General features: G+C 44.0%; 2 protein-coding genes across 5 annotated transcripts in view; one reads left to right on the plus strand and one right to left on the minus strand.

Annotated features, from left to right (window-relative positions):
• Window positions 1-15,682, minus strand: part of PTPN5 (protein tyrosine phosphatase non-receptor type 5) — a 77,605-nt gene extending 61,923 nt beyond the window's left edge. The window contains exon 1 of one of the 4 annotated variants that reach the window (XM_058806713.1): window positions 15,590-15,682. The gene's annotated coding sequence lies outside the window, so the exon portion shown is untranslated. Of the gene's footprint in view, window positions 1-2,951; window positions 3,034-15,172; window positions 15,286-15,378; window positions 15,447-15,589 lie in introns of those variants that run through there. The other 3 variants (XM_058806716.1, XM_058806712.1, XM_058806714.1) reach the window with 3 other exon arrangements.
• Window positions 15,683-16,239: 557 nt separating this feature from the next.
• Window positions 16,240-19,893, plus strand: LOC131559318 (pre-mRNA-splicing factor SPF27-like). Its single transcript, XM_058807646.1, is given in 6 exon segments — window positions 16,240-16,402; window positions 18,826-18,882; window positions 18,885-19,050; window positions 19,052-19,171; window positions 19,173-19,418; window positions 19,797-19,893. Coding segments are annotated over 6 exon segments (849 nt in total).
• Window positions 19,894-21,571: the final 1,678 nt, after the last annotated feature.

Here is a 21,571-nt window from a genome sequence, read left to right on the forward strand (position 1 = left end):
TACACCCAGCTACTCTGAATTTGTGCACTTGTTTTCACAGCCGTGTGGGAGATCTGTCTCAACACAAATCAGCTCTGCTCTCATGCAGATTCAGCAAGATACACAGAGTCACAGTTCTGTAAAAACCCAACCTCGGTGAAAAGGGGAAATTAAATTCTGCACTGATGAAATCCAAGCCTCCCACACAACAAACAAAATCTCTGCTACAGAGCCTGCCACTACAAGTGGTCACAATAGTTCCCTGTCTTCATGCAGGAAGGACAATTCCCACAATAGGTTTCACAAAGCACAACAGTAAGCATTGAAATTACTACATCCCTCTGCCAAGGACTCCTGAGAGTATTAAGAATACCAGATCTACAGAGTCAGTTTTGAGTCCAGTCTTACAACACCAGCAAAATCCCCACAATCGTTCAAGGTCACCTTCCTAAGAGGCTACAGAGAGAGTAAACACCTTCTGGCCATTAGCACTGACACTTGTGATGCAGTCTGCAGCTGCATCAGAGAAATCTGATATGAAAACAGGAGATATTGTCCAGCTATGTGGCCTCTCACCCTTTCACCAGTTTTACTCAGTTCTGCACCCCTTTCTTTGCACAGCCACAGCTTTCCCCTTTCTTTATCCATAAGTTAACCACTGGTACAATGCCACTTCCCACCCACATGAATCTCAGCCTGAGTGGTGCAGCCCTGGTCATGAAATTCTGAGCTGATTCAGAGAAGGGGTATACCCACCTGTGTGCTTCCTGCTGAGCCAGAGCACAGGTCACAAAAATAACAAAGAGCAGAGTGACTGGAAAGTATTTTACAAGAAACAAGCTCAAACCAAAATGGTAATGGTAATTTTTAAGGAGAGTTGATCTTCTAAAAGATGATATGTTCTCTAAGCTGTTCAACACAAAATAATTTCTTCTACACAGGCTACTTTGGGTCTTACAGCTGGAGGTCCCCAAAACTATGCAACATTTATAACTTTGTCTAAAGATACAAGTTATGCCACAGTATAAAAGGATAAGTATTTAAACAATAATTATTCCAGAATGACTATGCCCACACATGAAGTTGTTTAGAAAGTTATTGCACAAAAATGCTGTATGGACATTGTGTAAGTACTGCAGAATATTGTAGCATTTCACAATACAAACAATTCAACACATTAATGTGATGAAGCAAAATAATCTCCCCTTCAGATATACCAGGAACTAAGTAAATCCCACAGCACCCTAGAGTTCTTATCTCAACCCCCATAAAATTACTGGAAAGAAGTAAAGCTAGAATTACACACAAGTCTCAAGTGCCTTTTCTAAACTTAACTGAGCTTCACCAACAGGTAAGATAGGAACTCAACTGGTTACTGATGGCTGGGCATAAATATCTTGCTTAATTTCTAGAAGAGTAAGTGGACTCAAAGAAATCTTTCTTTGTACTATTTCTCAAAGACCACACTAGCTGACTCATCCTCCTGCCCAAAGTACAATATGAAAGTAAAGCAAAACAAAACAGAACATCTCAAATTATCAGAACCAAAATTGCTTTCTATAGTAGCAGGAGATAGACTAAAAACAAAATTGGATGCCAATTCACAAACTGCCATTAAATTTCCAGGAAGCCAATCCACCAAGGAACATACTGCACCCTAGAGAGTACTTAATGAATAGTGACACATTTGCAATAGGCTAGTTAAGGTTTTGCCAGCATTTGGGTTTTAAATCCCTCATATGCTAGCAAAAGAAACCTGGAACTTACTGAAAAATTTTATACAGGGTTCCAGTCCAGGAAGAGAGACTCCAGGAGGGAGGTGGGGGGAAGTGTTAGTGCCACAGTAGATTGGATTTTGTGTTTTAATTCTAAAAATAAAAAATAAATTAAAATTTGGGAAAAAAAAGGAGAAGCTTTGAACCATTACAAGTTTCAAAGGCAGAAAACATTTTGGCAGGCATTTAAGGCTGAATCCTGCAGGTAGTAAGTGCCCCTGAGTCTAATCTCTGTGGGAGACAAGTTGCTGGCATCCCCCAAAGAACAAGGGATCCCCAGTGTCTGAGTTCACATTTATATCCATGGGTCTCAAAGCATGAAGCTGTTTCTGTGGTCTGGATCACTGTCCATCTATACTTCCTCTATTATTCTTGCATTAAAGAGCTTGATCTTTCTTCCATCACAGGGCCAATGATGTTTACAATGCAGGGCTCAGAATATAAGCACTATAAACTTGCAAACATGATGAAATATATAGTACATATAAGAGCTTTACACTCTGAATATAATTTGCATTAGATGGAGCATTACTCTCCCCTTGATGTTTATATGAGGAGTATTTCACGGTATCTTGGCATTGTTTTTTTAACTAGAAGCTATCTAGTATCTAATTTGGAGCCCCCACAGTTTCCAGCCCCATCAACTGGAACAGACTGCTTCTGACTTCCAGTTCTTGGAAATGGATTGCAATAGTGCAGAGAGGAAGCAGCATTAGACATTGTTAAGAGAATGGACAGGGCAGGCAGAGGCACTTCATGACCACCCATGACGGCATTAAATCATCTTAGTACTCAAGTAAGGCCAGGAGGGTTAAAAGTAAGGATGGCAAGCTCAAAGTAAAGCCACTAAGTGCTTTCAGTACCAATTGGAAATCCATCAGTTGACTGCCTCCATCCTTCACTGTCCTAAGTGCCTCCTGCATCCTTCAATACTTCTGCTACCTTCACACCTATGCATGTGTACCCAAGAACTGCCCACAGAGTGCCTCAGGCCTCAGCTGCAGCCAGGGCTGTCCCACTCATGAACCCCAGCTCCAACAGTGGGACATGCAAGGACCCCCATTCTATCCTGCCCATGCATTGTGGCTGTGTAACAGGTGACAACAAACAGGTACGGAGTCTCCAGGGCTATGCCACAGCCTCCCTTGCTTGTTTATTGCAGCCCAGCACTGATTACTGCCCCTGTGAAGCACTTACCTGTTGTCATCTTATTGCAGGGGCTCCATACTGTTGTCTCCTTATCACAAAAGTTTCATACCTTCTTGGTGTTTTCTCGTGGTCAGCTCCTCAGAGCACTGACTCTTTCTCCTTCACAAAGCAGCCACTGACCCCAGCTCCCCTCTCACCCACCCCCCTCTTTTATAGCACTCTTCTTCTCACTGCTTATAGCTGTGGCCTGGTAAAGTCAGGCCTGTTCCTAATCTTTGCTAATTGGCCCAGCTGCAACTCCTTAGGGGTAACATTACTTTCTACACTATCTTTATGTTCTTATATTCTATCCCCCTATACCTACCCATTTTAAAAAGTCACAAGTTTCTCATGGAGTCCAGGCTGTGCCTCAGAAGGCAGTGGCAGTCTGCTGTGTCTTTCTAAGAAAGGAAGCTGAGTACAACTCAGTTCCTAGGTCAGGACTCAGGAGCTCCCCACCCTGTCTGATATAAGATTTCCTACAGCAGGCCAGTATTGTCTTAATTTTACTTGATTTTGTTAAGTATTTGGACATTGAGCCATACATACATGTACCTGAAACATGACCACCTTTAACATAGCCAAGCATGAAAAGCTTATCCATTCACAACATGGAGACCCTGTAAGACAACAATCAACACTCATCCTGACTAGCAATTACTGAGCAGCAATCAATGTAACTCAGAACCTTGTCTTTCACACACTATTTTCTCCCCAGCATAAACCATCAGGCAAGAGCCTGACCCTCTTACATAAACCCCTTTTCTGCAAACAGGGGGAGTTTAGTAGCAGGGTACATGAATCTTAAGAGGATTCAGAGAATGCTCTAAAAAGAAAAGTTTTCTTGTTTCCATTATTACACCAAATGGCATCTTCCTGTTTGCTAAACAGCTGCCTTCTCAGGTTAGACTGACCCAGTGATCTTGGGGTGCCACACAATCTCTGCAGGAAGCAGAACTGCTTATCCCAAAAGGATGAATGTGCTATCTCAAACCATCAGGGTATCACTGCTGTTTCCATTTAGCCTATTGCTGCCACAGCCTTAAAAATTAATGAGTTCTCCAGGGAATAGACAGGCATAATGCTCAAAGCAAATGAAGCTGCTGCCAACACTGTTTTCCTGTTCCCTAGACACTACTTCAAACCAAAACAGAAGAGCAACTTTTTTCCCCTCAGCTGAGTATCAGAATTCTTTCAGACAGAAAAAAATACCTATGCCTGTGTGGACAGACGTTGAAATTTCCCTTCTTACCAGCCAACACCACATAGTCTGTTCCCTCTGCCATCCAAGTTCAGCATGAAGAAAAACCAAGCTTCATTTTGGGGTAATGTCTGAAGTGATCTTGGTCTAAGTTTTGTGGAGATGCTAAACCTTGCTTAGAAATGATGACCTGCATACAACTAAAAGGGATGCTGACTTTCTCCAGCCCTGGAACTGATTTGATTTCTCGCTTTTCCTTTCTTGTGCAGTAGTTAACAACATGTCCACAGATATGATATCACATAGACACAGAAACACAGGTCAGCAAAGGCATTTGTGTATAACCCTCTTCTTTGGGGAGCTATCTCACATAAAAGGGAACATCAGCAGATGGAGCTCTGCTTCTGCATCACACTCTTCAAATGTGAAAGCCTGTCAGGTGCAGAAGGGGATAGGAACAATCACTCTCTCACCCTTTCCAGCTCTTGCTTTTCATGGCACCACTGCACACAAAAGAGAAACGGCTTCTTCTGTCTTCCAATCCCTTTGCTTCCCTAAAACCACTCCCCCCACCAACCGGTGTCTCTGAGTCTTCCTGGAAAAGGTTTAGAAATCCTCAAACAAAATGTGTTAAGCATCCAGAATTATCATCAATTAACAGCTCCAAAACAATACATTGAGGGATTAGCTCAGCAGAGGAGCTCTGAAATTTACACTGATCTAAGGTCTGAGACCTGTTCTCAAACAACAGGAAAAGAAATGCTTCTCTAGGGCAAAAGACCAATACCATGAGAATCATTATGACAAGCAAGCAAGGCTTTGTCTAGCCTGACATGTTAGCAAGATCTCAGATTTCTGCTCATCTCTACCTCTGGTAATTTATGAAGCATCAGCTGCTAAAATTGTGGAGCAACCAAGGAAGACAATTAGCAATTACAACCAGGTAAGTGCAATGCTTGAGTTCAGTATTGCAGGAAAAGGCCTAAAAATGGCTGGCTGGATTAATGAGGCATTTTCCAGGACATCAGGATGATGTTTCTGAAGACCTGCTGTGTTCTCAGAATCAGAATGATGTCCATAGCAATCAGTTGCAGAAGAGGAATGGAAAAACTAGAAGCAAATTACTGTCATGTATGCTGTGGTGGTGGCCATCAGCTCATTTCAGGCCACTATCAAGTCTCTTACAACCATGGGATTTCACAGCTCCTGGGGAAGAGCTGCTTCTTTCATAATTGCTAATATCACTATCAATCAGAAGCTGCTAATCTGACAGGACGTAGTGGACAAAGAGAGCAGTTTGTACTTCCCTGCTCTGAAACCTTTGTGGCAGAAGGTTACTCAGCTCTTTCCGAGACAAAGAGAAATACAGACCTACAGGAGCTGACACTTGGGCTGGAGAGGTGAAGGACACAGATGGACAGGGTGGAAGCCATGCACAGAGCAACAGAGGTTGGTATCAGCTGGGAAAAAAAGAAGGGAGAAACGCTTATAGACACAGATAGGAAACTCTCTATTCCAAACTGGAATAAACATCCGGTTTCAAGGACAGACAATAAATTAGCTGAGAGACCTATTCTCAATTTCTGTTCAGCATCAACAACCAAGGGAGTAAGCCAGATGCCTTAATAAAGCAAATTCCCAAATGACAGCAGACACTATTCCAGCTAGCTTTGGACTGCCTTCTCTTCCCAGTGTACTCAGTAATCTCATAGGCACAGCTTTACAAATCCCAGGCCACTAGACTGTGATAGAACACAGTGAAGCCAGAGTTAGCATTAGCAGGACTTTGAAGCAAGCTTGCCAAGCAGAAGAAAATCTTTTTCATAATCCTGGATACGTAGACAATAAGCTCTCTTGTCTAAATTGTGGAATCACCACCATGAGGATCTCACCTCTGGCGCCATTTTTTTGGGTTTAAAAACTACCTTTATTAAAGTTAGTAAGTTTAACATTAAAGGCATGCCTAGGGCTAACACAAAGCAACAGTTCTCAATTTAAACTAATATAATGTAATCTAATCTACTCATGGCTAACAGACTGAAAATTGATGTTCGGAGTTGCAGAGACTACACTGCAGATAAAACATTGTTGCTTAATTGCTGGTTCATTATTTAGCATCACTAGATAATTTTGGAGCACCGAATCACCATTTGTGATCTTCTGCCCACTGGCAGCACACAGACCTGTGACAATGGCCAAAACTATGTTCAAGATCAACAGCATTCTCAATCAGGAGTCTGAGGGGTTACAGTGCTAGAGACCTCATGGGAAATTCAAAGGGATGATGGTTTTTCCTAACAAATTCAGATACTGTTGCACATGATACAAAAAAGCTCAAAAGGGATAAAAGAGCAAATGTCAGTGTCTGCTTTGGGGACAATATCCATAATTTAGAAATTTGGGATGTTAGAAAATGTACATACCATGGAGAATATTACATTTACTTGCAGTAAGTTACCACAAAGAACATAGCACCATCTGAAAACATGGTTTAAAGCAATAACTAAGAGGCTGAAATACAGACAGTATTTGGGCACTCAGCTCCTTGTTTCTGTTGGTGCAAGACAGACATCATTCAAGTATGAGAGAAGTCCTCTTCTGATTTAAAAGAAAATAATAACTATTTTAATTATGTGACCATTCCAAACAGGCTCTGAAGTGCAAAATCACAATCATCAGCACAATAAAATAGCCATTACATGCTTTTTAGTCACAGGATTTGTTACAATAATTCTTGAAGCTCCCAGCAGTTTCATAACAAAGTAGTCACATCTGCAGTTTCACAGAAATTACCACGTCTGTGCCAACATTTCATCTTACGAATGTTTGCAGGCTCTGATTTCCATGTTTAGAAGAGGAATGAAACAAGGCAACTACTTAAATTATTCCACCTCTCTGGCTTGCTATTCTGAGACTTAAGGAGCAGAGGCTTCAGTCAGGGTAATGGAATGGTGGCAGTGATCTCCACTAGCAAGGGAGGCTCTGCTCCTGAAGGAGACAGCTTCAGCCAAGCCCCAGCCTGGTAATGTACACTGTTACTGACACTGAAAACAAGGGAACAGATGCTGTTGGAGTACCAAATGGAAGGCATTCTGCAAAAGAAAATAAACAAACCTAGCCATACTCAACCAGTCAAGCCACAGGAAGGAAGCAGCAAGTGTCTGCTCCTAAAAGTAAAAAGGACTCAGCAGAACCACCAGGAAAAAATGCCCTGCCTGATGAATAAAATGAATCCCCTTCCCCAGAATCTCTGGATGAGGAAAAAAACATATTTAACACGTTACCTGCATTAAAACACAGAACCAAACAACAACAACAAAAAACCACAAACCAAACCAAAAAACCACAACAACACAAAAAAAAAACCACAAAAAAACCCCAAACAGGCAAGTGTAATTCATTGAACTGACTGTAAATTCAAAAGTGGTATCACATAGCCAAGAATGCTTCAAATAACATCTCTGGTAAAACAAATACTCTCTTAGGTAGGCTGAGTAAAGATGCCTAGCTTACTTCTAAGTGTCCTGACCTAAACATTATGACCTAAATCTTGCAAGAATAGAGAAAAATGAAACCTCAAGCCCATATGGATTCTCACTGCCATTAGCAGACCTGCAGTGGTCTGCTTTCCTTAGCATTTTGTGTGAGTATACACCTGTATTTTAATTATCCCGCAATTTTGGTCAGTTCCAAGACATCAGTATGAGCTGCAAAATGAAAAATATGGAATGCATCCAGGGAGATCCACCAGCCTGTCTTTTGGGTAGGCAGCTAATCAACAGGTAATTGTAAGAACAGGTCTCCACAGTGTGGGAAAGCTTCTGCTGTTTGTGTTGTCACCACAGCTGCATGTGACAACTGCCAACCTACAACCCATGGACTGCTTGTGACAACCCAAATTTCAGAGACCAGCTGGGGTCAGTGAGCAGGTCCAACAGGCTGTTCTGCTCCCCTGGACTTCTCTCAACCAAAGAAGGAACTTCTCAAGAGCTGTTCTCCCCACCCCTTTAATGTTCACTTGACAGCTCTCACTACACACCAGTGAAGTAAAGCCGTGCTCCAGGCAAGCTGGTGGGAGGCAGGAATGGGGCTACAAAACCCCAGACAATTGTATGTTTGGCCTTTTAAATCCTGCCTTGCCAAAGGACACAAAGCTTCCTGTACCCCAGTGGAACCTTCCCCTTATCTTGCATCCATGAAGTGGTCACATCCACCTAAAAATGCATGCAATGCTGTTGGCTGCTAAAAATCTTCTGCCATTGAAACAGGAAGAGAAATAAGGTAATAATTGGAATGACCTGCTTTTACAGACTGCAAGTCATCTATTATGAAAATGGATATTATTTATAGCAACTGAGAGATAAAATTTAGAGCAAATACCCTCACTGTGCAAAATTCTGAGCTTTTTTCCCCCCAGTGGTTTTGGGTATTCAACAATATCCAGAAGAGGTCTTTACCAAATGCCACTTGTATTTTCTAACACAGTCCAAGATACCATTAGAGGTCATATCACTGGTGTTATGAACAGAATATGGTTTTCCAGTGAAGGGGAGCAGCAACTATCTAGAGAGGAAGAAGGAAATGTTTGTCTCAGGGGAGAAACCACAAGGATTGCTATTTTCTGGAGTGTGGAATTAGGGGAGAAAAAAAATACAACCTCATCTAGAAAGTGATGTATACACTAGTCCAAATGAAGTTACTACCTAAATTTATCTAAGCCACCCTCACTAAGAGGTGAAATCAGAAGGGAACTATACTATTTATGAAACAATAACCTGAGTAGTTTGCTATAGTTTCAATAAGGGAGTTGTGCACAAACCTTATATTAGTAAATATGAATGGTCCTGTTCAATCTTTAAGAATGTGAAAGTTTCAAGTCGCTGCTTCTATGAAAGTCAGAAACAATACAGGTAGGTTGTTAAAAAATTAAAAATTAAATAACTGAAGGTAAACAAAACATCCTAAGGTATATTTCCTCAATAAAACACTTTTAGAAAAGTTTTTCAATTTAAATTCATTCACAATTTTAGGCCATATTTTCTCACAAGCCACACCTGATTTGTTATGTCTTTTGACAATCTTTTCGGTTGATGAGGTCACACAGTGTAAATACTCCACTGTCAATTACTTCAGAGTGTGATATGAGAAACAAACCTTGTGCACTACAAAGAAAGTCTAAACTGCTTAATGATTTTTAACAAATAATTCCCTTTTATTTTTGAAAGATCAATTTCCTTCAAGCATCTTGTTTGCTCCTTTGCATCAATAACCCCCACTGTCAGGTATCTACTCTTCCTTTGCCCATTTATTTAAAACAATTTTATATTTAACAGACTTAATTTTACAGACTAGTGCTATTCATATGCCAATTTTCCACATCTAATTCTTAATAGTACTTAATATGAGTTATCTTTATCTGTACTCCTCAGACTTGAATAAAGACATCTCCAGACACACAGAACTCATTGGATCTAGGGACACGGGGATTTCTAGGTAAAATTGTGATTTCAGTAATCATGCATTTCAAGAAGTAACAAATGTTTATCACAGAATATTCTAAGGTGGAAGGGACCCACAGAGATTGAGTCCAATGCCAGAGTCACTTTGCTGCACTAGTAACACAAGATACTTCATCACCTGAAGAAACATCTGCAGCTGTAAATACAAAGTGTTCCTCCAAACTGACAATATTCTGTTCACTCAACATATACAGAACAAACAAAGGAATGGATATCTAAGAGGATTTTTAACCTTAACTTCTCATATTGGGTTCACAGATGAAAACGTGTCTCTTTGCCAAAGTACATGTACCTCAAAGATCTTTGTGCTCTTGCTATGTCTCTACTTGCACAGTTAGAGGGCTCCTTTCATTGTTTTATTCTCCTTTAGGTTTAGATTTGATTTCACCAATTGCTGCAGTACTAATTAAAATCTAAGAGTCTGGCTACACAGGGCTACACACCAGAATAGCCATTCCAAATACTCAGTTCAAACATTTCCAGTTCACAGTCTGATTGCATAAGGGTCACATGTGTGTGGAAAATAAGCTTGGTATGCTAATCTTTGTGAATTTCCATATGTAGATTAGCCCTCAATTTCCCAATTAAATAAATCCATCTCCCACATCTCTTGGGGTCACATAGGAATGAGAGATAGCATTTGATAACTGCCTACTTACAAATACAAATAGAACCATATTTTGCATTTATTGTTTTTTTACAAGGACTGTATAATGAAGATGAAAGGAAATATTAGGCAGAGATAAAATTCTTCCACTTTTCGAAATGGAAAAACCTAAGTCCACTGGACTTGCCCACTAAAATAACTAGTGATAGGGGTTTTTTCCCCAGAGCAGTGTTCAATCATTTATCTATCAAGAATTGTGTTGAGTTTGTATTTAATATTGTGGTTACAACTGCAGAATGTATTTCAGGACATCACATGCAGTGTTGGTGTCTTGGTCGCCCAACTTTCAATCCATTCCCTATTGACAGGAGCCTATGCTGCAAAAGGGCTCAGGGATTAAACAAAAAGTTCTGCAAGGGTATGGAAATTATTCATATGAGATATTTTGCATATTTAATTACATCAAGAACTTCGTGACCTTGGTCAACTGCAGGTTTCAAAGAGCCTTCTGCAAATGAAGCAACAGATTTGGAACACACATCTTCCAAACAGAGACTCTTTTGGAACCAGTTATATTATACAGCTTACACCATCCATTTCCTTGACTTCCAAGCAGCTCTGGAAGGAAAGTCATTGAGAACTGATAGGTGCAGATCACAGGTTCATCAGGATAAATTTAATGTCTTCCTCTAATGTAGAGTGCTTCAAATTCACACTCACTTATAGGAAAAGAAAGAAAACCTAATTGCTCCATAGTTGTAATAAGGCAACTGAACAGAAACAAACATATCTACACAGCTCCTGAAAGCAGTTTCTAACCCACTATCAAGTTTCTTCAGTACAAAAATTTCTTGTAAAGCCAAGGACATCCAATTGTCCTTCAGACATGCAATTTCAGACTAGACTACAGTGACACCTTATGCTGTCAGTGTCTGCTAGGAACTTTATCCCCCATCAGCTTCTTTAAGGAACATTCTTATCTTGCACAAAACTGCTGCCTTCAGAGTCCTGGGTGCTCATCAGCACTTCTAATGAAACCTGATCTGTAGATAATCAAGGGGCAGAAAAATTCTAGCTGTACACAGACTACAACACTGGAATGATTTTTAAAAAGCAGTGTAATCAAGACCAGCTGTGTCGTAGCTTATGTAGTTTGATGAAGCAGTGCATCCACACAGACATCAGTTTAGATGGTGATGTTAGCTGTGGGTGTGGCACTGGGCAAAACTAGCAAGGAGCAGACTCTGCACACTGCACTGACTGGTAACTTCTCACTGAAGCTTTCAGAACCTGCCTGAAACTCCAGCCCGTCTGGAAGTAACAAGTTTGCACACACAGAATGACAAAGACAGCCATCATCCTAAACAAATGCATGTACATAAAATACATTACATGTGGTTTTCACTCTTGCTGGCACTCACTGCTGTTTGAGCCCGGCCTCGCATATTTAATTCTTTTCTAAAAGATGGTCTAAGTGGCTTTATTATACATTTTAATAACAAAAGTTACTTGTCTGATGATAGACAAGGCAGGTCCCAACCTCCCTGTAACTTAAGCAAGTTGCTTATACCTGAAGGGCAACAAAAATGAGCTCCTGTTAGCACATGCAGTTGTGTCCACAGGACAGAATTGATATAAAAATACAAAGTTACACTGTCTTGCTGTTTTACCCATACACACAGAAGTAAAACACAGAATGAAACTAAATATGATACTGAATTGGAAAACAAACAAGAAATAAAATTTTTATGCTAGAGATCCAACTCCTAAAAATAGTAAATATTTTTGGCAGCTACTCATGGCCTTAAACCAGGGTTACCAGACATACTTTCTATTACATCCATCTCCTTGAGCTGCAAACGAGGATCTAAGCCCTAGGGAAGTTTCTACTCTTAGGGAGGTTCCCTGCTCTTGGGAAAGGCTGCTCCTGCCCCAAAGAGGTTAGGAGTCAGGCTACATGCAGCAGGTCACTAAACAAGGAAGGACTAAGTAAAACAGACACAACCCAGTAACATACTACTTACTGGCATTCTAGCTGGTCATGGATCAGGACTCTTACAACACAGGAGCTTGAATCTGATTTTTGAGATGTGAATTATTACCATACTCTTTAAAGTTGCTCAAAATCACAGGATAGTCTGGTTCTGGGTAGAATTAGGAGAGGAGTCTGAAAAGAACATGAGCTCCATCATGAAATAAAAAATACTGTGATGTTCCAGAGATGTTCAAAACCCTTGCCCTTCTCGACTATCATAGCTTGCTCTCTCTGTGGTAGCATGGATACATACAGCACACACATGCTGGCCTGATTCTGCTAAAGATGCTTTAGTGCAAATCAGTCCTCCAGTTCTTACATTTCGTTTGCATGTTCTCTTTGCAAGGAAGTCCCAAATATTCTCTAAAGTAGAAGCACATTATCTCTGAAATCTCAAGATAAAGTCTCTAAGCATCAGTTCCAACCAAGAAGCTGGCCCTATCGTAGGTTGAATCTTGGGTCACATCAGTCACACGCTCCTGTGGCCTACACAGGGTAAGCAGGGAACCGAAATTTAACTGTGAGAGCAAAATTCTCAGTTATGGGACTCTGTCATGCACCTTTTGAAAAGCTGTAAGTCAGAAAAGCTCTTCTACAAAAGCCTACACGCCTCAAGTCTCCACTGCCTCTTCTGCCTTTGGACTCAACATTCCACAGAAGAGAGTGATCAGCCAACCAAACCCAACCAAACTCCCTGCCTTCCACAAAGGCTTGGCTTATGGGCAATTGTGAGGGAAAACCAAGCAAGCAAAATTCTTCAGTGCAGTTGGTTAGGGAAATTTACTCACTCCTGAAATAGAAATTTCTTAATTGTACATTACTTCACTCCCTTTGTTGAACAAACTTAACTTCCCTGTCTCATCTCTTCTGTTGAGAAGCCCAAACCATGGCTGACCTTTTTAGACAGAGGCAGAAAGAACTGGGTTTTTTTTAAACTGTGCTGCAAATCAGTATAATTGCTCCTGCTGCAGCAACATCTGCCTTTCCAGATACTGAGAAAGCAGATACTGGAAAGCATCCTGCTACACAATGGAATTCTGAGATCCAGAAAACAAAAGAAATGCTTGTAAAAACTGCTCTTCTCTGATCTTTCCCCCACCCCATGCTTGTTTTTAAAGCATAAACCATGTAACAGAAAAAATATATAACAGAAAACAGCTCTTACATTTCAAACCAGTTTAGGCACTTAAAAGCTGTATGTGTTTATTTCCCTTTTGTGCTTTGTACTTAATCAATATTAATACCAAAAGATGCATGCTGTAATTGCTCAGATTTGCATTCTTTTTGTGCATTCTGCCATTTATCACACTAAATTGTTACTAAATTGATGGTTTTGCTTTTTAAGGCTCTTGTTCTAGTTTTACATGCATGACATCCAGTTGGCAACTCTTTCTGCAGTGGAGTGACAAACATTTTAAAGCCTTTAAACCATAATACTGCTAAATAAGAAGTAAAAAACCTAACAAACCAACGACACAATCCCATAGAGAATAATGCCTGTTCAATTGTAACAAAAGGAATAAAACAACCAGATGTGATGTGCTTACCTTTCTGCACATGCCTACTGAGAACGTTTGGACTCATTACATGCAAATGTAGAGTAAGAATTCGCATGTCTATTTCATCCAATTCAAGTCAACTGGTTACATTTTCTCTGTCAATGGGCACACATTGAGCCCCTGAACTATCCTGGGCCTCAAATGTACAACATGAACTCAAATATATCAATGAGAGCATCGGCAAAATCACTACATTCTGCTCCTCCAAAGGAACAAACTGGAAGTAGAGCAAGCAGTGAGAAAATTTGCTTCAGCTATCCCAAACAGTAAAATTCAGTACCCTTGTCATGCACCACACAACTTGTGCTGAAATCAACATGAGCTCTGGGTCTGTCTGAGATATGAACCTGATTAACTGCACAATTTATACAACAAGGAAGTTATCATCTCAAACTGACTAACGAAGCATTGCAATCAAATGCTTCCTCAGTATATGCAACATGTTGGAAGTAAACAAAAAAAGGACAGGGTAATGCAGCCTCATTTCTTCTGAATCCGTGATTTATTGCTCTAACACAAACACAGAACCTGGCCACCAGCTGTAAATCGTTGCCAATCAGGTGGCAGCCAGCTGAACTGGATCCGAACCTCGACAACTTTGTAAATAACACTGCAATATAAAAGGCTTAACCCACTACATTCATTTTTCCTCTCACATAATATAACAATCCCAGCCTGACCAAAACGCAATTGCATAACAAGACAGCCGTATGTAAAGTTTGAAGGAAAAAATTGTCATGATTGCAAATTAGCTCACAGGGCACACGTGAATGCTATTCCGTTCCACCCATAACTCTCCCAAAATCCAGCTGCACAGGACTCCAGGCTCCCAGCACTTCATTGCCTACACCGGCAGCTATCCTGCTCTCAGCACTGCCATCTAGGAGAGAGATGGCCCGTACCGCGGGCCGCCTGGAACATCAGCTCCCAGGCAGCAGCATTCCCGGAAAGCATCGCAAAGCTGTTGCTGCTGCTGCTGCTAAAATTTTAACTGCAGCCGCTAGTTAACTGCCGGCTGTGCCGGTTCGAAAGCAGCCTCCCCCAAACCCCCCAGCCCTGCCCAAGCACCGGCATCTGCTCCGCGTGTCTCGGCGTTGTGTGGCGGGGGAAAAGCCCAGCCTTACGCCCGGGCCCTGCGGGCGCGGAGCGGAGCGGACGGCCCGGGGCTGCGAGCGGCCCCGGAGGAGCCGGGCCGGGCCGCCTCAGCGCTCCGCGGGGCTGCGCGGGCACCGCCGGCCGCTGCCCCCGGCCGCAGCCCCGCGCCCGGCAGCCTCACCGCGCACCGGCAACGCTGATGCCGCTCGCCCACCTCCGAGCCCCGTCCTTCCCCAGGGGACCGGGCTGCCGCTGTTGCATCTCTCTGCGTGCAGCAGGACGAAGCGGGAAACGGCTGCAGGAAAAGCCAGGCAAGGGACGTGCCCTGCCCGCCGCCGGCCTGAGGCACAGCCTCCGACGTGCAGCCGCCCCCCGCAGCCCCGGGAGCCGCCGCCGCAGCACGGCACAGCCTCGCCTTACCTCCCCGCCCCGGCTCCGGGGATGCGCCGCAGCTGCTGCCGTGCCCGCCTCCACCTGCGCCGTCCCTCCTAGCCCGGCGCTCAGGTGCGGAGGGAGCACAAAGGCAGCGCTGCGGCACGGTGGGGACAGCGGGCTCTCCCCCGCCGAGACCCGCTCCCGCCGTCGTCAGCCGCCCGCTCCCCTCCCCTGCCGGTACCGAGCGCCAGCCCACCTCAGCCGCTGCGGGGCCGCCCCCCGCCCGAAAGCGTGCGACTTGCCCCGAGCCTCCCCTCGAAAGCCTCCTCGCGCTGCGGCTGGGGCCGGCACCACGGAGCCCCCCTCAGCCTGGGGAAGTTCCCCGGTCCTGCGGAGAGCTGAGGGGATACGCTGCCCCACGTACCCCCACTGCTGACACCCCCGGACTCGTCCCCTCCGCTGCTCCGCAGACACGTACGGGCAGCCCCCTCAGGCCCGGGGGTACGGACCCTGGGCCTGGCGCTCGCCAGACAGGGCGGCCGCCGCCCCCCGCCCCGTCGCCGCTGAGTGCGTGTGTCTGGAGGGGGGGGGGGGGGGGGGGGGGGGGGGGACAGGTGACGAACGGCAGGAAAGAGCCACTTCCCACCCCGGCAGGCAGGTCTGTGGTGCAACACCGCTCCCACCTTCCCCCCAGCCCGTCTCTGCAGGTGCCCCCGGGAAGGGCTGCGAGGCTGGCAGCCGACAACAGGCGCCCCCTCCCCCGGGAAAGCTGTTCTGCCTCCTTCTCCCTCGCTCGCCTTCTTTTCAGCTCGGCCGCTTGACTGACAGGGAGCCTTCCAGCGGCCGCCCACGCGCGCTCCCGTTTCCCCTCAGTCGGAGAGGGAGATGGCGAGGGAGAAAGCATGAATGAAACAACCAGGCAGCGAGCGGGAGCAGCCGGCCCGGCCCCCGGAGCGCCGGGGCCGCTGCCGCAGTGATGCCCGGGGGCGGCGGGCTCGGCCGGCCGGTCCCGGTGTGCGGCAGTCCCCCCCCGGCCCCGCTGTGAGGGCAGCCTCCCCCCGGCCCCGCTGTGAGGGCAGCCTCCCCCCGGCCCCGCTGTGAGGGCAGCCTCCCCCCGGCCCCGCTGTGAGGGCAGTCCCCCCCCGGCCCCGCTGTGAGGGCAGTCCCCCCCCGGCCCCGCTGTGAGGGCAGCCTCCCCCCGGCCCCGCTGTGAGGGCAGTCCCCCCCCGGCCCCGCTGTGGGCTCCTGAGGGGAGCTGACGGCCGCTGACTGCCCGCGGCACTCCCGGCATCTCTGCTCAGAGGGGGCTCGAAGGCCGCTTGAAGACACTGAGATGCCTCTGCTGGGTTTGCTCCCACAGGGCAGGAGGTGGAAGGCTGATGCCTTCTCGAGCCAGAGACACGACTGTAGCCTTAGAGATGCCTCAACAACTGGTTAGTTCCTCATCTATAAACCCACTTTGCTCCACAGAAGGCAATTCATTTTGTACTCATAAAAACCCAGCACCTAATACGTGAACTAGTATTATTGTCTAGAAGTAATAGGAAGGAGGAAACAATCTCACAGTACTTCTAAAGCCCATTTGGTTTTCCTAGTGATTAGTTGGTACTGGGGTGTAGCCCTTGTAATCCTTTTTCCCCTCAGATCAGTTGTTCCAAAAATGCTTGTGACTTGTTGAGCACACACATCTCAACCTCTGGCTGGAGACCAGAGGCTGTGCCAGTGCTTTGGCATGACTATTTTAAAGTTTGGTTTGTGGTGTTAGTTTTAGTAGCCTTACTGCACAAAGGATTAAATGCTCAATTGGTGGCCTACAAAGTAAGTGATTACCTCTCTATCCATTCACTAAAAATCAGTAATTCCTTTAACTTACATTTTATGTATTTTCTTAACTTTATTCACTGGAATTCTTTATTTGAACATGCAAAAGTATTTATTTATTTAAATATCATAAATTTAAATTGAAAAGAACATTTTCTACTTCTGAATATGCATTGAAAATTTCATTATATGCTGCTACATACATTGCATGCTGCACTTGAGACATATCTGCATTTGCAGTTACATAATCAATAAACATGGGGGTTTGTCCCATTAATCTAAAATCACATTCTGAGCTGTTTTAAACTAGTATGCCTCCACAAATTTAATGCCTGCCAGAAAATTTATATCAGCTAAAATTTTAGCCTCTGAATTTTAAAAAAAGCTGCTTTTGATTTCAGTGGAGAGAAGTGTCTAAGGAACTTAATTTTTTAAATTTTGTGTACCTGAAAACTGAGTGGACAATAAAGCATTATCAAATCTTTTGTTGTAGAACAATGAATGTATCATTATAAGGCAATGCAATCCTTTACCTATTTGGTCTAATAGATGCATAAACAGCTAGAGAACAAAAATGAAGGTTCCTGAAAGTGCACGTCTTTTAGGTAATGACACAGAGAGATATTAAAGCATATCAGAAGCCAGCTATAAATACAGTAATAACATCTTATGGATAATGCCTATTATAAACTCAGTAAATTCATATAATATAATCAATGTATTAGTGGTTACCATCTTAGGAAATTGAGATAACACCTTTCTGAACAGCCATGTACCTATGACAGCAAAATGAAACAAAGGAAAACTCTAAACCAGCTTACAATCAGTAACAGGCATAATGTGGAATCATAACTGACTCTTCTGTGTTATCTATGGAACATAAAACAGCAGAGATTGTAAGGAGCAATAAAATCTTTGACAAAATCAAGGGTGAACATGCTGTATCTTCTTTACCTACAAACAGGTGTTTATCAGTGTTTCATCACAGCTGTTTTAGTCAGAGTCATCTCTTAAAAGAAAACAGCTATATATCTTACATTAACTGTCTTAGCTAGCAATACAAGATGTAACCAGAAGGACATTTTCTATCACTGCCTGTTAAAACCAGGTGGGGCAGTGTTCTTTATCTGGACAACCCATCCTCCTTCCAGGAGATATCTGCTGTTCATGGGCCATTGAGTCTCACTGCATGGCTGATAAAATTACATCATCCCATTGAGAGATGCTCTGCCCAGGGGTAGGAGCCAAGCATTCCTGAGATTTGGAACACCAGGGAGCTTTTATTCACTGGATTCCCATAGACTCTTCTATGCCACCACTGGACCTTCAGAGAAAAACTTCACCTTTCTACAGGATCACTGCTTCAACAGAACCATATTTGTCACTCCAGGAAAACTGCAGCCACCATTTATTTGGACTGCTACCAACACCCTGACCCACAGGGTGTCAGGTTGTATTCTGACTTCGCTTCAGCAGTAAAATTCTTTTTTGTGAGAGCAAATTATTTATAAATTTTAAAGAACTGCTGCAGATAAAATTCAATGCTATAGGACTTAGTTAAGTACTTAAAATTAATTGCTGCAAATAATCTTGGGAGAAGAAGAGAGCCGCAGGCGCACGGGGGAGCGGAGCCGCGTGCGGTCCCGCTGGGCGAGACATGAGTGCGCGCAGCCGCGGCCAAGGTGTTGGGCCAGGGGCTGGTGGCCAGGGATGTGGTGGATGTGCTGCCCTGCTTAACCAGGGCTGTGAGGGACGGGGTGTACAGGAGGTGGCTGTGGGGCTGGTGGAGGGGGAGACACTGCAGTACCAACCAACCAAGAACTACCTCAGCTGCCTGCCCGTGCATGACTACAGTGCCTTCGAGACCGAGCTCATGCAGAACAAGTTTGAACACCTGGCAGCCCCTGGAACTACTCAGTATGAAGAGGTACGAGCTGCCTGCCCCATCCTCCAGGCAGATGAACGACATCATGGCGTATCAGGAGCGTGTGAACAATTCCATGGCACAGCTGGAGCACCGTGCGCATCGAGAACCTGAAGCTCATGTCCCAGCATGGCTACAACGCCTGGATGTTGTACAAGGAACGCCTAGTTCATATGATAGAACATGCCCAGGAAGAGCTTCAGAAATTGAGGAAAAACATTCAAGACCTGAACTGGCAGAGGAAGAACATCCAGCTCACAGCTGGGGCTAAGCTGCGAGAAATGGAATCCGCATGGGTCTCTCTTGTCAGTAAAAATCATGAGATTGAACGAACTATTGTGTGTCACCGACATCTTTTCATAAAAATCCTTTCCTTGGGATTTTTCCTTCTGGGAAGCTGAGGCCCCAGAAAAGGAATGTAAACAATGGTTATCTGCTGCTGTGAAATGCAACAGGTGCACCTGTGATTGGCCCATGTTGGATGTGTACGATTAAGGGCTAATCAGGGGCCAAGCTCTCTCTGGGACAGAATCAGAGAGAGCTCCTTTGTTTATTCATTCCTTTTCTATTCTTAGCATAGCAAGCTTCTGAGAACTTTTTTCTCTATTCCTATTGGTGTAGTCATAATGTAACATATATATCATAAAATAATAAATCCAGCCTTCTGAACATGAGGTCAAGATTCTTGCCTCTCTCTTCACCCTGCTACCCTTGCAAGCCCTGTAACAATTGTGCAGCTGGAAAATGAAATTTCACAAACCAAGCAGCAGCATGGGGAAGCAAACAAGGAGAATTTCCAGCAAGACTTTCAGTGACTTAGTTCTGACTCGTCCTAGTACAGCCTGTCTTAAAAACTACAAACCAGACACTTTGGAGATGCTGTGTCTGTAGACACCTCTAGCTGGAGTTGTGTGAGATGGTAAAAGTGTATTTCCGTAGTTTCTTTTCTTCATGTTAAATTCGCATTGATTGAGTCTTCGGGGTCACCACATGTTGGAATAAATCAGCCGAGAATCCATTTTCTTCATGCAGAAAGCCAATTCTTTATTAACAGAGCTCATATTTGTAGGAAATATCAGCAGGCACTGTGTTAAACCTAATTGGTCAGCAATACAGTGAAGCTCAGTTCATTGGTCAGTGAGGGCTATTGTATATGCCTATCAAATTTTCTCTTTCTAGATATGTTTACATTTTTCCTTTGCGGGTCCTCATGGGACAAAGAGTATTGTTTACACAGGTGCATTTGGTTTTCACCCTCAGAATAGATTGTTGTATTAAATTAACTTCTCATTCTCAAAATAGCTTCACATAGGAACTTGCAAATTGTTTGTTAGCTGCACTTAGAAGAAATGACAGGCCAGCTTTGGCAATTTTAGCAGTGAGGCCTGATTTCATAAGGCCTTTCTTTTATAATTCTTCTACCTGTCTATGACAGTTCAACATGACTCACCTGCAGTACATATCACTGCCACAGCTGTTGTAAACCTTCTTGTGAGTCAGAGAATGACTTTATGACCCAGAATTCTGGCAGTGAGTACTATCCTAGTGATTTTCCCAATTAAGAGAGAATTGTGAGCTGGTATCAGAGCAGGGTGAGTCAGTTTGATGTAAGGGAAAACTAAACTACTGCACTAGGTCAGTATCCTCTTCCAAAAGTCAGTGTTATGAAAACCTGGAATAATCTTGTGATGGAACCTCCTCTGAGGGCTCAGAAAGACTGCAGTGGACCATGGAATCAGTTCTTATTCCCAAATGCTTCAAGCTACTGTACCAGCTCACTACCATGGGGTGCACAGTACCTTTGCAGAGTTTTGGGGCTGGCAGCAACATAGAACTGAGAAGCAGCAGGGTTTCTGTGCTTTATTCTGAGAAATCATTTTTCTTCTTGAGTGCACCAAAGTGCAGGAGGTCTGACATTAAAACCACTTGTGGTTCTCTGCAATTTTTTTGCTGAAAAACATCCAAAATCTGCCTGAACTGATTTTGAATAACAAAATTTTGGTACCCTGTACTCTGCAGAGGACATGGTAGAATCAACCACCTACTTGCTGTTAAAATTGTGTCAGAAAAAAGGGGCCATAATTTGGGATTGGGTACATGGATGAGCTATGAGGGCATGATGAACTTGAGTTAGGCTGGTGGCAACCTGGGTTTGCTCTGGTGTTTTGTCACCCAAACACAATTAGAAAGGGTTTAAATGCGAGATTGTGGTGAGGCCAACATCAAACACGGGGCAGAGGGTGGAGACTCAGTGACCAGCAAGCTGGGTGTGCTGCCAGCCATGCCAGGGAATTCAGTGTTGACGCTGGCAGGAGCTCCCTGCTGGCCAGGCAGAGGTTGCTGACTCAGGGTTACAGCTGGGATCAGGGCTGAACTTTGGGTGAAGCACACCTTATGAGGCAGGTTTGAGGCAGTGCTCAGAAGGTGTAAATCTTTTCAGAGCACCCACTGATACAGCTGTAGAACAGAGGCCATTGCTGAATTTTGTGTAAA

Source organism: Ammospiza caudacuta, chromosome 6 (genome assembly GCF_027887145.1).
Source record: "Ammospiza caudacuta isolate bAmmCau1 chromosome 6, bAmmCau1.pri, whole genome shotgun sequence".
Taxonomy (NCBI): domain Eukaryota; kingdom Metazoa; phylum Chordata; class Aves; order Passeriformes; family Passerellidae; genus Ammospiza; species Ammospiza caudacuta.